The 15032-nt window shown below is 42.7% G+C and overlaps 1 protein-coding gene across 1 annotated transcript in view; it reads left to right on the forward strand.

The window, feature by feature from the left end:
* The first annotated feature begins 6555 nt into the window (after positions 1–6555).
* BCAP31 (B cell receptor associated protein 31) overlaps positions 6556–15032 on the forward strand; it is a 38589-nt gene continuing 30112 nt past the window's right edge. Inside the window, exons 1-3 of the mRNA XM_063294234.1 lie at positions 6556–6700; positions 8949–9049; positions 13381–13528. Of these exons, the coding sequence (XP_063150304.1) occupies positions 6609–6700; positions 8949–9049; positions 13381–13528 (341 nt within the window). The 5' untranslated portion in view covers positions 6556–6608. The remainder of the gene's footprint in view (positions 6701–8948; positions 9050–13380; positions 13529–15032) is intronic.

Genomic DNA, 15032 nt, shown 5'->3' on the forward strand with positions numbered 1-15032 from the left:
AAACAGTTGTTTTGAAGCAAGGATAGCCTATAGGTTTTCCAAGAAATCACAGCCAGATTAATAAAGAAATATTTTATCTACGAGCACATGCATGACTTGTTTTTTCCAGGTGTGCTTCTAAACTGAGTTGATATGCCAGGGATGGTCACCCTGCTACTATTCGATGCTGTATCTTCTGAAAACTAAGAGATTGTGTGGACTATGGCAACTAGGAGATGCTGAGAGCATCTGCTGCAATCAAGCTGAAGCTAATGGAGCTGGTTTTGCTTATTAGATTTATATCCCAACTCTCTTGCAAGAGCTCAGTGTCCCGAAGGTTCTTTTGTGTTTTTCCTCTGCAAGATAGGATGGGCTGAGAGAGAATGTCTGCCCAAAGACACCCTGTGGCTAAGGGTGGACTACAACCTAGGTTTCCCTGGTTCTAGTCTGACATCTTGAGCACTACATGGGCTTTCAGGAGGCATTTTCCAAGCATATGCCTACAAATTGGTTGTCTGCTATGATGCCAATGAAAGAAAAAGAGGGCAGAGCATGGGACACTACCATCCATGTGTTATGCCCTGGACACAGAAGTGCCCATCTCTCCCCAAAGACCCTTCTCGTTCCTATTAGAATCTTCAACCTGTGGCTTGGCTTCTACATCTTACCCTCCCCGAAGTATTTTTATTCAGGTGGAAAAGTCTGCCCAGTCCTTGGATGTTGAGAGCTCCGCAGGATTTTCTGAAGAAAACATTACTGTAAAGGGGGCTGAAATTGTGTATCTGTTTCTGTTCCTCTTGAACTTCTGTTGAGTGCTGCCATCTGCTGCAAACAGGAACCTGAAGTCTCTTTCCTTCAAGCTCGCTCTAGCAACCCGGCCTCTATGTCAGCATTCTATTTGTAAATACATTAATAAAGTGGAGCTGCACAATCCAACTTCCGGTGTCAATTTAAAGGGGCCACTGGCCATAATTGCTTCTCGGACAGGAAAACACTTTAGGCCATTAAAATAATAGCATCTATTTAATACTGGAAACACTTGTAAGGATCATAATGAGATCAAAGGCAGAATTAAGTAATCCCACCCCACCCATCCGTATTATGAAAAAGCAGACATGCAAGGTATTATTGGCCTATATGAATAAAGTTCCATTTAATTCCTCTTGCCCTATTTTTTCGAAAATTTTGTAAGTCCACGGTATCACTTTAAAAAACCAAAAGGGCATTTTGGTTCTGATCTGAGTGCAGGAACCACAGATACAGGAAAAAGAAACATACTACTGTATCAGAAATTCTTCCAGGCTCATTTCCTGTTCCACCTCGGATACTTTCCTATGTGGGTCAAGAGCGCAACAGAAAAACAGTTCGTGTCAAATTTGATGAATTTCTAGCGGCTGAGAGAAAAAATGCAGAAGTTCAGGACGTGAACTAAAACAATGCATGGCTTTGGCCCACGCCCTGTGCTGCAAAAACCATGAAGTAAAACTAGATACTTATGCTCCGTATAACTCAAATCTGATGTATGTGAGAACTGAGATGCTTGGATGCATTGTTGTTCTATACAGATAATCGAAAGCCGCTTCTGAATTGGCAATTCTACCAGTCATTTCTCTGAAAGCACCTTAAGTCAAACTTTATTCAAGAAAGGAAACGGGAGCAATGAATGAAAGGAAACGGAGGAAGATCCTAAAGGAAAAAAGATAGTGAGAGAGCGAGAAGGACAATCTTGTTTGGAGCAAGAGGAAAATAGGGAATCCCGGTAGCCTGGTTAGGAAAGAGCAAAGGAACCCCGCCTGCCCGCTATCACAGCCTTGCACGCTTGCAATTCCAGTCGTGCTCACAAGGTGTTACGGGAGCTGTAGTCCAACGCCTTCTTCCTTTAGATCTCCCATCATAGCAGTGCTTTCTATTAAGCTTCCCCTCCCCTGGTTTTAATAGCCACGTTGAAAACTGCGACACAACCACGCCCGCGGAGCTGACGGAGCAACTTCCGCTTTTACCCTCCCTCTCCCCTCTCGATTAGAGAAGTTGCTCGCGATTGGGCGGAGGGAGCATTCAGACCACGCCCAACTAAGGGGGCGGGGTTTTGGACCGTTCCTATTTCTTCGTGTAGCCGAGTTTTCAGCTGCGGGCGCTGGTTTTGGGGCTTGTTTGGTATGTATGGGGCCCCTCCCGCCGAGCGGGGGAACAGGCCCGTGAGACTGGTCGTTTGGGAAGAAAGCAAAATTCTGTTAGAAAGAAGGCACTCCCGCCTTTAAATCGGTTCTGGTCCCTTCCCTTTCTTCTGCAAGGCGCGTTGGCCCCTATATTTTGGAAAAAAGGAGGAGCCTCTCCTGCAAGGGCTGGCGAGGCACCCCTGCTTTTAAACCCCCACATTTGTTCCCTTAACACTCCTGAACGTAATTCGGTTTCACCTGTGGTTTGCTTTCGCCATCTTCTTTCTTCATCCTAGAAGCAAGCTACCTTTTTTTCTCCTTCACAAGTGCAAATTCTAGGAAGGGGGAACGAACATTGAAAGGGGCCATTAATATGGAGGCGGCTGCGTGAACGAGGATGGGGTTATCTGCGCGGGAGGGAGGTGCGCTGAGGAGGCTCTTCGGAGTCTGAGCGTGTGCGTGCACGTGCGTATTTGCAAGGAAGTGTGTAACAGGCGAAGGCCTGTTCTGCAGTGTTAACAATCTCCTCCCTGCTCCAAAGGAATTCCAGGAGGTGGTAATCTGACTTGTTCTCCGAGGTGTCAGCCGTGGGATTTTTGAGAAAACAAACTCATCCTTAGTATAACGTTAAAGCCGTAGCAAGGAAGTTGAATGAAATAAGTACTTTCTTCTTCTAAAGTTTACATACAGCTTTCCTCACTCACTTGGGAAAGTTTGGTGCAGCCATAACTTTTAGGGTTTGCTTCCAGCCTCTGGAGGTGTGAGAGGAGGTGTTTATCTTGTCATCCTTTCTCTGTGTTCTTTAAAATAGCTTTTCTGTGAAACTGATGAAAAATAATTGTTCTAGTGTTTTCCTTAAGAAAGCAGGTGGGCAGCAGAGAAAGGACAGCATGTCTCTCAGCCTGGAGTAAATGCTGATTTAAATTTCTTTCTCTTTTTTTTTGCACCAAATGTTTGAGTAAGGGACTTGTGCTGCTGTTGCAATGCCTCATCTGTCCCTGGGAGTTAGACACTTTTTAATTTCCCTTCCTGCTTGCTCAATTTGCAAAACTCTCTTGGTAGGAATGTGTAACTTGAAGGGGTTTTCTAGGCTTTATACTGTATATATGCTCTTTTAAGAGCTGCAGTCCAAAGGGGAGTGGGGCTTGGGGGACCTAAGAGGTGATATCTTAAGCCCCTTTATCCATTTTACTTCTAAATCCTATTCCTAAACTCAAAAAAGCCCAAGTTCTTTGGCCTTGCTTACTTGGGGCCCTGTGAGGACTAGAAAATAGATGCTGGCAAGCTTGTTGCATTCATGCTCTATACTAGTAAATGTAGGAGAGTTGCAATTCAGCTGAGTTCCACAACCCAGCTTTTAAAAAAATTATTTAAATATATTTGTGTTTCTTTTCAGGCTCAGAAGTCCATATAAGATGGTTTGTTAATAACTTAATCCAGAACAGCCATATAATCTTTCATTTCATAGCTTGCTTTGAAATGAAAGATTATATGGCTGTTCTGGATTAATGAAATATCATTAGCCTGTACAAATGGCAAACAACAGTATATTCTTTTTGCAAAGTTGCTACTTTTTTGTAGATAGTGTTCTCTAGATGAAGCCAGTGAGAAAGGGGCCTTAGATGCATGATGAACATTTCTGCTAGATTCACAAATAGGAAAAAAAAATCAGCCCACAGAATAAGTTTGTGGGACAAATGTATGATTCTGCATTGAACTCTTTGTGATGTAGTTCTGTCAGTGAGATCTTCCCTCTCCTACTTTCTTTTTCCTTAATATATATTGTTTCAATATTCATAGTTATTGGTTATTCACGTTCCTAAGGTGCTCAACTCATTGAAGAAAGAATCTAATACAATAAGCACATACAGAAAAGACAGATGGTCATCCTGGGGCTCTGTTGTGGTGCCCAAGTGTACAAAAATTCTGCAAATAGTTTCCTTGGCACCTATCAAATTTCCTATCTTGTTTACATTTAAAAGATAGTTTAATGGGAAGCTAAAATACTACAGTACAGTGTATAAAGCCTCCAGTCGCATTCCCCCACCACCCCAAGAATGCTTTGGGGTTTCATGTGGGTCCCCTAAGCTTTCTTCAAAAATAACAGTGAGTGACTTAGTTCTTTGCTGGAACTCTTCCACTTTGTTAACAGATAGGCAAATATTAGGGTAAATGGGAGTGCCTGTGGGAGGGGAGGCAGAGCGGGTGGTGGTTAGCATTTTTATAAATGCTTGCTTTGAAACTGGCTATGTCCCCTGTGTTGGCCATTTTGTGAATGATAACTCCTCTAAGTGCCTAATTATAAGGGCTATTAGTGACTTTTGTTCTTCTATACTGGCTCTCTATTCCTTTCCCTCTTTTCCCCTTGTCCAGTCTGCCAACCACATTTTGTTTTCTTACCCTTTTCCTTTTTTTCCCCTACTTCCCCCACTCCTTATTTTCCAGCTTTCTGAATGCCTTCCTTTATAAGAACGTGGCTGGTTCACGCTTTACTTTTAGTGAAATGCAAGTAAACTACCATTTCATTCATTGTAGGCAATTGATGACTTGTGCCTGCATCAAGCCACAAAGGTGGTTGGTAACCAGTTTGGACTCAAGTTTGTCTTCTGACTGGGAAAATTATCCTTGCCATCTGAGGAGCAACACCATTTTTGCTTTCCTGATTCTTGAAGGAGAGCAGCAGTTTTAAAGCACAAACCTTACATTCACCTAGTATAGGCAAGGTAGGAATTAGCAGGTTGTCATGTAGAAACATTGTGGGGCCTTCAGATAATACCTGTACCTGCTCCAGACCATTAAGATTTCTCACAAACTGGTTGGATGTTGGTGGCAGAGAGCTTTGCCCTGATTAAGACTTTCATCAGGAGGCTGTGGGTGCAGTTTTGCCGTGGATCAAGAGAAGTGGCTTCTCCTTCTCCTCAGTTTAGGTTCATTATGGCAGAAGATTGCCTTTTCCTGAGAGTTTAGTTTTTGTTTGAGTTTATAACTTGTTCTGCATGCATTCTGCTACCTGTCATCTCTATGGGGCAGCCTTTCCCAACCTTTTGACCCCGGAGGAACCCTTGAAGTATTTTTCAGGCCTCAGGGAACCCCTGCACATTCAGGCTCAAATATAGGCTAGAAGTTACGAAATTATTATATGCGTTTCATGGGTAGGCCTGTGTATAGGCATTAACAGTGTTCTTAAACTAAAAATAAAGAAGGAAGCTTACCTCTTTAATGTGAAGTTGCCCCAATTTGAAATAATTTTTAAAATAAATCGTGATCTCCCAGGAGACCCCTAGTGACCTCTCCCGGCACCTTAGGGCTCTGCGGAACCCTGGTTGAGAAACCCCGCTATGGAGGGTATTGTACAAAGTTGCCATTTGTATTCTTTTAACTCTTAATGTTAAAGTTAATTCTTTAACTTTTAACTCTTATTTTAAACCTACAGCAAAAAGGCAGAGGGATTGCTGTAATTCTGGGACCGGAAACTAGTTCTCCTATGTTGTTGAACTGTATCTCCCAGGATTCCTTTCCATAGCTAGTGCTAACGGGAGCTGCTGGGAATTGCAGTTCAGCATCTGGGAGTTTTTTTAACCCCTTAATTTAATTAGGAATGGATATAACCGGGGTGTGCAAGCACTGAAGCTGTGTAACACTCTGCATCTTGCCTGAATCCACCTGCATAGGAGGTGGGCAGGTGTGGCCACTGGTGATTTATAGACAGAACTCGATCTGCTAGCAGACGGATCTTCACAAGGATACCTGGCGAGCTTGTCTGCTGAGGAGGAAAAGAGCACTAGTGGGGGGTGGCCTTACCAGAAGCCGTGTTTGCCTCTTCTGCTGCCCTTGATCTGAGAGGGGTGTCTAAGTGGTCATCAGACTTCCTGTTTGTAACTGCATCCCTCTCTGTGGGAACTAATGTGACTCAGTAATCTGTCACAAATGATTTTGGACCCTCTTTTCATTTCCTCCTCACCCTCACATGCTTTCTGTGAAAATTTGGAGGATTATTTGTACCCCATTCCTGGCTGAAAAAGGGGCAGCTGCTCTCCTTTTCTTGCATGGTGTAATAAAACGCCCTTCTTTCCTTAGTTCTGACCTTGCTGCTAAACCGCCCAGAGTCCCTCCTTGTGGGGGAGATGGGTGGTGATGAAACTGATAAATAAATAAATGTGGAAATGAGGTGATATGTAGAGCTTGTCCTAAGGAGTTATAAGAGTGCCTTGAGACTATTGTACTCGTGTTATGTAAACCTAGCTGGCTCTTTCCTTTTCTTTTGACACACAGGTTTGTCTGTGTTTAAAACATCTCCCTCCTTCACTGAATTCTGGCACTGATTTTTAGTTGAGTGCTTTGGTTACTGGATGATACTTTGTATTGTACATTTTGTATTCTAACAGCCTTTTTTCCCCCTTCCTTTCAGCCAAAAGTCCTGTCTAGCTGTGAATATCAGTTTTCCTCGGAGCGTTTTCTTCCCAAACTCCCAGGATGAGTCTCCAGTGGGCAGCTGTGGCCACTTTTCTTTATGCTGAAGTCATCCTGGTGTTTCTCCTCTGCATACCCTTTATCTCTGCAACTAGGTGAGGAGCTGTGGGGGTGAGTGTGGGATGGTGCTGGTCCCTGACTTGGGGAATCTTGATGGCTTAGGCTGCTGAGAAATGCAAAAGCCACAAAATGTAGGTCAAGGCTCGGCTTGGTTTCCAGAAGATTGCAGAGGGAGTGATGCCGAAAAAGGAACTTGGGAGGATGTGTGAGAGTAATTAATGCCTGAACGCAGGTAGGAGAATATAGTTTTGACTATTGCCAAGTATCTGAAGGAGGCTGGGATAATCAGCCTGCATATGTTTGTGTGTTAAAGGTAAAGAGTTGCTCAAGTTTGTATTAATTACTTAGGTTTTGAGGCTACCTGACTAAGAAAAGACTCCGGGTGGCTTACAAGTTTAAAAGAATGCATAGTGCAGTAGTCCTCCTTACCAACCACTCATTCAGCGACTGAAGTTATGACAGCACTGAAAAAGGAGACTTAACTAGTCCTTCATGTGGTGGCTGTTGCAGCGTCCCCACGGTCACGTAACTGCAATTTTGGTGCTTGGCAACCGGCACACATTTACAGTGGTCACAGCATTCCACAGTCACGTGATTGCTGTTTGTGACCTTTGTGGCCGGCTTCCAACAAGCAAAGTCAATGGGGAAGTCGGCAGGAGGTTGCAAATGGTGACCGTGTGATGTCATACTTAACCACTACAGCTGGAACTGATGTCATAAGTCAGGCACAGTCATGTGATGTTTCCCTTTATGACTGTGCCCCTTAGCAACGGAATTGCCAGCCCCAATTGTTGGTAACTGAGGACCATATATAAAAAGAAAACATGAACTCCTAGACAGAATCACACTAATAACTGAAAAGAGGGAAAAGAATTATTTCCATGCATTTGTTGCTGAGCTGTTTATTAAGTGGCTGAGCCTGGGGGATGGTCAGAAATAGTTTCCCCAGCATGGATGTAGGACAGGGCTTCTAAAGCTCATTATTGGTGCTGCAAATGCTTATGTGTGAAAAGAGCTGTACAGATTTTGCCACAGGAAAATTTTAATAACGCCATAAAAATCTGGCCAACTTGTTCAGCTTGGGTATTTTGGGTATTAAAGCCTAATGGTTGATAGAAATACACTATCACTAATCTATTTCCAGGCTGACTACATGACACACTCAAGGTCTTGTCCTGGAGGCCGTTGGGGTCTGGATGAATAGACTTAAGTTGAACCTTGATGATACAGAGTCACCATGTGTTCCTGGTTCTTAAGGTGCCTTGGATTGTCCATCTTTAGTTCTGAATGGGGTTGTACACCCCCAGACATTGGTGTGCAATTTGGAGGTCTCCTGGACCCACAGTTCCTGCTCAAAGAGGAGGTGGCAGCTGTGGGCAGGAAGGTCTACGTCCAGATCTGTCTGGTGCTCCAGTTGTGTTCTTTCCTGGACCAGGAATCCTTTCTCGTAATCACTCATGCTGGGGTCACCTTCTATGTGGACTATTATGATGGGCTGTACATGGGGCTGCCCTTGAAGACCACTTGGAAACTACAGTTGATAACAGTGGCATAAGCAGTTATAGGTGTACCTTGGTACACCCATGTAACACTACTGCTGCGTAAGCTGCATTCCGGTGAGCTTCAAGGTGCAATTCAAGGTGCTGGTTGTCACCTACAAAGTGCTTCATGGCATGGGGCCTGGCTCTCAGGGATTACCTTTCTCCTATTGTTTCTGCCTGTTGTAGAATGGGCATGCCTTGGGTCCCCAAGCAATGCCATCTGATGGAACCTAGAAGGTGTCCCTTCTTTTTGTGGAGTTTCCTTCTGGAATAGCATTCCCCTAGAGTTTTGAACACTTCCAACCCTGCTTTTCCCCCATGCCTCGGGTTAATGCCTGCCTGAATGGGATTGTATTATTTTGGTTGGGATTTGTTGGTTTCCCTGATTATAACTACCTTTATTTTTTAAAAATTGATTTACTTGGGTTGTGATTGTAATATATATCTGCCTAAAGTTGTTGTGTGTTGGGCAGCTTTATAAATTTAAATTATAAATAGCCACATTCTATAAGATACTGATGTTCTCACATAAAATTTTACAGGATTTTATCTGAGAAGAGCAAGATCTTGCTCTTCCTTTCTTGATAGTGTAATTGTCAGTATATCATGAGGTTTCTGCCATTTTTAAGTGATTTGGGAGGCAGCACCCAGTACCTAAAAAGTCTGCTAACCCCTGTTGTAATATGCATTGCAGTCTCATGGGTACATTTTTCCTCCCTTAATCTTGGAATTTTTTCTACAGGTGGCAGAGAATCTTCAAGTCCCGTTTGGTGCAGCTCCTGGTGATCTATGGAAACACTTTCTTTGTTGTACTCATAATCATCCTTGTCTTGTTGTTTCTTGGTAAGTGGAAGACTCTGCAATTGGACGGTGGTGCTGACAGTACTATTATTACCACTTATTCGTGAAGCCGTGCCCGTTTGTGTAGTTCTGTTCGGATCCCATCAGGGACTTGTGTTTCTTAGTTCATTTTATTTATTAAATTTAGAAGGCTTCCCAAGTCCCAAATGTCTCTGGGTGGCTTGCATAATTAAAATGAAACAAAAAGAAAAAAAATCTGAAAGAAGAAATGGACATGTATTCCTGGACAAAGTCATCCGTAAGTTGCAAAAAACCACCAGGGGCTCAGTAAACAAAGTAACCCCCGGCCTGAGAGCAAGGCAGGTCTTCGAGGACACGTGGAACCCTGATGGGGAAGAAGCCATATGAATCTCTGGGGGGTGCTGCTCCAGAGCTCATCTTGCTTCTGATTCTTTGGGCTTCGTCCAGTCCAGCATTGGTAATGAAGAAGTGGGAGCAAAACTTTATTTCAGTTTTTTTCAGATTTGTTTTTAAAATGGATAATTCCTTGTCTCAAGGCAGTTTGCAATCAAGCAAAATATATACATTTTCTCAATGAAATGTAAAAACAAAAACCTAGTTAAGTAGCTAAGGCAGCCCTCATTAATATTCAAATGCCTTGTGGAATAGCCAGATCTTAATAGCGTTCCTGAATAGATCCAGAATTATAACTCTTCGAGTATTCCTAAGTGCAATCAGTTTACAGCTGAGTTGGAATCCAGAGTTTAGCTGTAAAAGATCCTTTTTTTCTGATCCTGCCAGCCTCTTTAAATGGCTACGCCAACATTTAACATCTGGGCTTTCTCACAGGGTAGTTGCAAAGATTTGAAAAAAACAAAAATCTCAAAGCATATTGTGCTCCAGAAAATACTAGAAAAATAAAGAGGGTTGGGGAAGAAAGTATGAAATTAAGGAAGGAGGAAAAACTGATCCACTGGAGAAGGAAATGGCAACTCGCCTCAGATTTCTGCCAAGAAGATCAAATGGACACTCACAAGTGAGACTATCAACATGATGCTGGAAGATGAGCCCCCCAGGATAGAAGGTATCCAACCAGCTACTGAGGAAGATCAGAGGGCAAGCATGAGTAATGCTGCTGCTTATGATGTGGCTGGATTGAAGCTGAAAAGATGTCCAGTTACTGACCTGTCCAGAAGCAAAAGGAAAGTTTGATGCTGTAGCATCTATGTACCATTGGTACATACCATAGAATGTCAGATCCATGAACCAAGGCAAACTTGATACTTTCAGAGCAGAAATGTCAAGACTGAACATTGACATGGACTGAAATGCATCGCTTCACATCAGTGAAGCATCACATCTTCTGTGGAGAAAAGCACAGAAGAAACGGAATAACCATCAAGGTTAACAAAAGAGGATCACGGTTAGTGTTCAGATACAGCCCCCTAAATTAGAAAATGACCTCAAGTGAATCTAAGGCAACCCAATCAATAATAGCGATCAAAGTCTGGGCTCCAACCACAGATGCAGAGGAAGTGGCAGCTGAACCAGTCTAACGCAACTTCAAGTGCCAAAAGGTGACAGTATACCAACTACTGGAATGCTAAAGTTGGTAGTGAAATAGCATTTGGAGTAATAGGAAAATTTGGCCTGAGAGTATGAAAGAAAGAAAGAGACAGGCTATTAAGTTCTGCCAGGAAAATTCAGTGCTTACAGGAAGTATATTCTTTCAGCAACATAAAAGTTACCTGTATACATGGCCATCATCAGGTGGTCCATGCTGACCATCTGCTGTGCAAGCAAAGATGGACAAGCTCTACTAGTTAGCAAAAACAAGATCTGGTGTCTTGACTGTGTCCCAGATTACAAACTGCTTCTTACAAAATGCAGGTAGTCCTCATTTAACATCTACTTGTTCAGTGACCATTCAAAGTTACAATGGTGCTGAATGAGGGGATGGGTCCTCATAGTTGTGGGTCCTCATTAGTGGGTCCTCATAGTTCTGGCTATCACAGTGACCCTATGGTCATGTGAATGTGATTCAGGTGTTTGGTAGCTGGCTCTCAATTACGACGTTGCAGTGTCATGCAGTCACGTGATTGTCATTTGCAACCTTCAGTGCCGGCTTCCAACAAGCAAAGTCAGTGGGGAAGCCGGTAGGATGTTGCAAATGGTGATTGTGTGACTGGGATGCTGTGACTGTGCAGGATTTGCCTAATGGTGGCAAGTGGAACCGCTGCAACTGCCGTTGTAAGTCGGCACAGTTACATGATGTCGTGCCTTATGACAACATCGCTTAGTGATGGAGTTCACTGTCCCAATTGCTGTTGGTGAGGACTACCTATAACAATATAAAGAAAACACAATCAGGCCAACAAGATAACAACCTCAACGGTATTCCATATGATTATGCAGTAAAGGAAAATAATAGATTTTAATGAATTAGATTTGATAAATAGAACACCAGATGATTTCCGGACTGAAATGTATGACATCCTTAAAGATGAAGCAAGCAAAAATATTTCAGATGAAAAAAACAAAAGACAAAATGGCTATCTGATTATAAGTTGGGAACAGCTGAAGAAAGAAAACAAAAGGCAATAGATAACAGAGGAGAATTTGCCCAACTAGATGTTGAGTTGCAGAGAAAGGAAAAAAGACAAAAAAATTACATCTAAATAAGCAACACAAATGAATTGAGAATAACAACTGAATGGGAAGGACAAAAAAATTAAGCACATGACATAAATCAAGGGCACTTTTATGCAAAGATGGGCATGAGAAAAGACAAGGCAAGGTTCTACTAGACTAGAGAAAGACAGTAAAAAGAACAGATTGTGTGAACATATGGAAAACTGTACAAAAAGACCCCAAATCAATGATATCTAATAAAATTTGATCACTGAACTAGAACCAGGCAGTCTGGAAAATGAAGTTAAAATATTGCTGTTAGTTGATTAAATACCAACAAAATAGTATTTAAAATCTTACAAGGTGATTTGTGCCATTTTTAAGCAAGTATGGAAAACAGTTGCAAGAATCCAGAAACAATCCATTTTTATTTCAATATCAAACTACTGAACAGTTGCACTTCTATCACAGGCTAAAATAATGCTGAAGATTTTGTAGTTTGCACTTCGACAGTAGATGCAACAAGTACTGCCAGATGTACAAGGTGGATTCAGAAGAGGCAGGGCATCAGAGAGCACATTGCTGACATCCAATGGATAATGAAAAAGCAAAGATATTTATGTTTGCTTTTGGCTTTGATTATGGATAGCCCTTAAAAACATGAGCATATTAAGTCATCCCATCTGCCTATTGAAGAATTTATTTCATGACCAGGAAGCAACGATTAGAATGAAATATGAATCAACTAAATGGTTCAGAATTGGAAAAGGAGTGCGCCAAGCTTGATTACTGTCACTTCATTTATTACATACAGAATGTAACATGAGAAACTCTGGACTAGAAGAAATAGAAATTGGAGTTAAGATTGCTGGGAGAAACAACCACAACCTCAGATCTGCTGCTGCTGCTTGGAAGATTAGAAATAAGGAGGACTTGAGGAATCTCTTGTTGAAGGTGGAAGAAGAAAGTGCAACAGCCAGTATGCTGCTCAGGATTAAATAGAACCCTAAGGTTATGCCAACACAATACAAACAGGTGGAGGAAAGGTTGAAGTAGTAACAGGCGTTCATCTTCCTAGGCTCAAAAATTCACAAGGACAGTAACTTGCCACACTATGAAAAGACACACACAGAATGACTGAACAACAACAAAAATGGTTGCAGGCTGGGTTTCTGTCTGTTGATTTGGCTACATGTTCCAGGACATACATATCAGCCTAAAGGGCAATTGTATTGTGCACATGTAGTTTGTGTTCCGTAATTCCAAATGATGTGCTTCAATATTCCACATACTCTCTGAGCAAATCTTATCTCTGTTTATGCATGTAGTTCAGTAGTTCCGTATCAACCCTCAAGGGTTGATGGGATTATCCAAGGGGTCGATAAATGGCTGGGAGTCAAAAGGGAGTCAGGAAATATCTGGGGGTCAATAGGTGGTCAATAAATGATGGAAGGTTGATGGGGGTCAGTTAATCTTTTGGGGCTCTATAGGGCTCCATGCCAGTCCCTAGCCCTGAAGGTGAGGTGGCTACCAGCAGAACAGAGTTACCCAGGGTGGGATGGTCAGCCACCAGTGAGAGTGGCCTTGTCTCTAATTAGTATTCATAGTACTATTAGTTAAAGTAGTATTTATTAAATTGTTTTCATATAATAATTATTTGGGATTCGATGAACAATCTGAAACTCCACGAAGGGGTTGATGAGCTGAATCTTATGGTCTGATCGTTTCTCCATGACTTGCAGATGCCATTCGCGAGATCCGGAAATACGATGATGTGACTGAGAAAGTGAACCTCCAGAACAATCCTGGGGCTGTGGAGCATTTTCATATGAAACTCTTCCGGGCCCAAAGAAACCTGTACATTGCTGGCTTCTCATTACTGATGGCATTGTGAGTACCGAAAGGAGGCACTGTTGAAATTAATTCAGCCAATTAATTTCCCAACCTTGCAGTTCCTAGACTTTTGAGGCCATCATCCACCAGCCAGTGTACTAGCTAGTGGTTGTTAATGTCCAACACATTAAATCAGACCAGATTGAGGGAGCTGGATTATTCGTTAGGTGGTCGTAGCAAAGCTTTTTAGCAGGAGGGAATTGGAGTAGCATTGGAAATATGTGGCTACAAAACATGCTCCCAGTAATGTTGCATCATGTATAACTGGTTGGTGTCATTCTTAAGACCAGCTTCTTGTTAGTAGGGTTAGAGAACCATTTTACCTAACCTGCAGTCCTCCAGATGCTGTAATTCCTATCACTCTCAGATGACTTGGCCATTGGTGAAGGCTGCCAAAGAAACTTTATTTGGAATCCTTGTTCTTCCAGATGGTAGAAAGAGGTTCATGGGAAAGGTATCTGGTCTTAGGAGTGTGCACAAAATGAGAAACGTTTTCTTTCAAACTCTGAATAAACTATTGCATTCTGGAAGTTCTGCTGAACCATTTTGGATTGGTTGCTGTGTGGCAGGAACAGAAACCAAAATGTGGTGGTTCTGTGTTTTGGATGAAACAAAATCTAGAGGGTCCTAGAGGAATTTTGAGGGCAAGTAGGTCAAGGCTGATGAGCATCACCCCCCCTCTCTCCTTGCCTCAGTAGCTTCAAGGACAGCAGATCGCCATCGCCTTCCTTTTTCTCCCTTAGCTGCAGCTTGTGTTGTTGCTGTTGTCCTAGCATGGCATAGTCCTGACCCATCTTTGCAGCAGCTTCTTTCTCTTCCTCCCATCAGCTTTTGGTGATATCCCAGCATGGTATATCCCACCAGCACTCTCCACTTCCCAGCATGTTCCTTTCTCTCAGCTGCTGCCAACGTATGGTCTTTGCACCTGTTCCTTATTGCAGGGGTCTCAGCTGTATGGAACAGGCTCCAGCCTGGCATATCCCATGGATCCACCTGCCCTCCAGTCTTTCCAGCACCTTCACTCCCTTCTTCCCTTCAGCTGCTGCCACTGTCTTAGCTTTTTCCTATTCTTACTCCCCCAAACCACTTCTGCCAAAAAGAACTGTGTTTCAGTCCAGCCCTGTTTCATTCTATATATGCTTCAAAGCATCTAAAATACACACGTTTGATTTGAAATTGGACTGTCTGAAACTAGTTGTTCCATGAACAGAATATTTTGTGCATCCCTACAAGGGCCTCTTATCAGCGAACGGCTCTCTAATCCCTTATGTGCAGAGCAGCCTCAACGCCGGGGTGGGCAACTCACGAGGTGCATAGAACAAATGTAAGGAGGTGCTAAGTTTTCTAAAGCTGTCTCTTCCCAGGAACATGGAATAATGTTGCAGGATGGTGTTGTGACAGTACCTTGTGTGCCAGAAATAATGCTAAAAAAATGCAGAACTTGATAGCAGAAAGACTGCCTGCCCTCGTGGAAGGGATATGTCAGAAATCTCCTTGGAAT

Source organism: Candoia aspera, chromosome 2, assembly GCF_035149785.1.
Source record: "Candoia aspera isolate rCanAsp1 chromosome 2, rCanAsp1.hap2, whole genome shotgun sequence".
NCBI lineage: Eukaryota > Metazoa > Chordata > Lepidosauria > Squamata > Boidae > Candoia > Candoia aspera.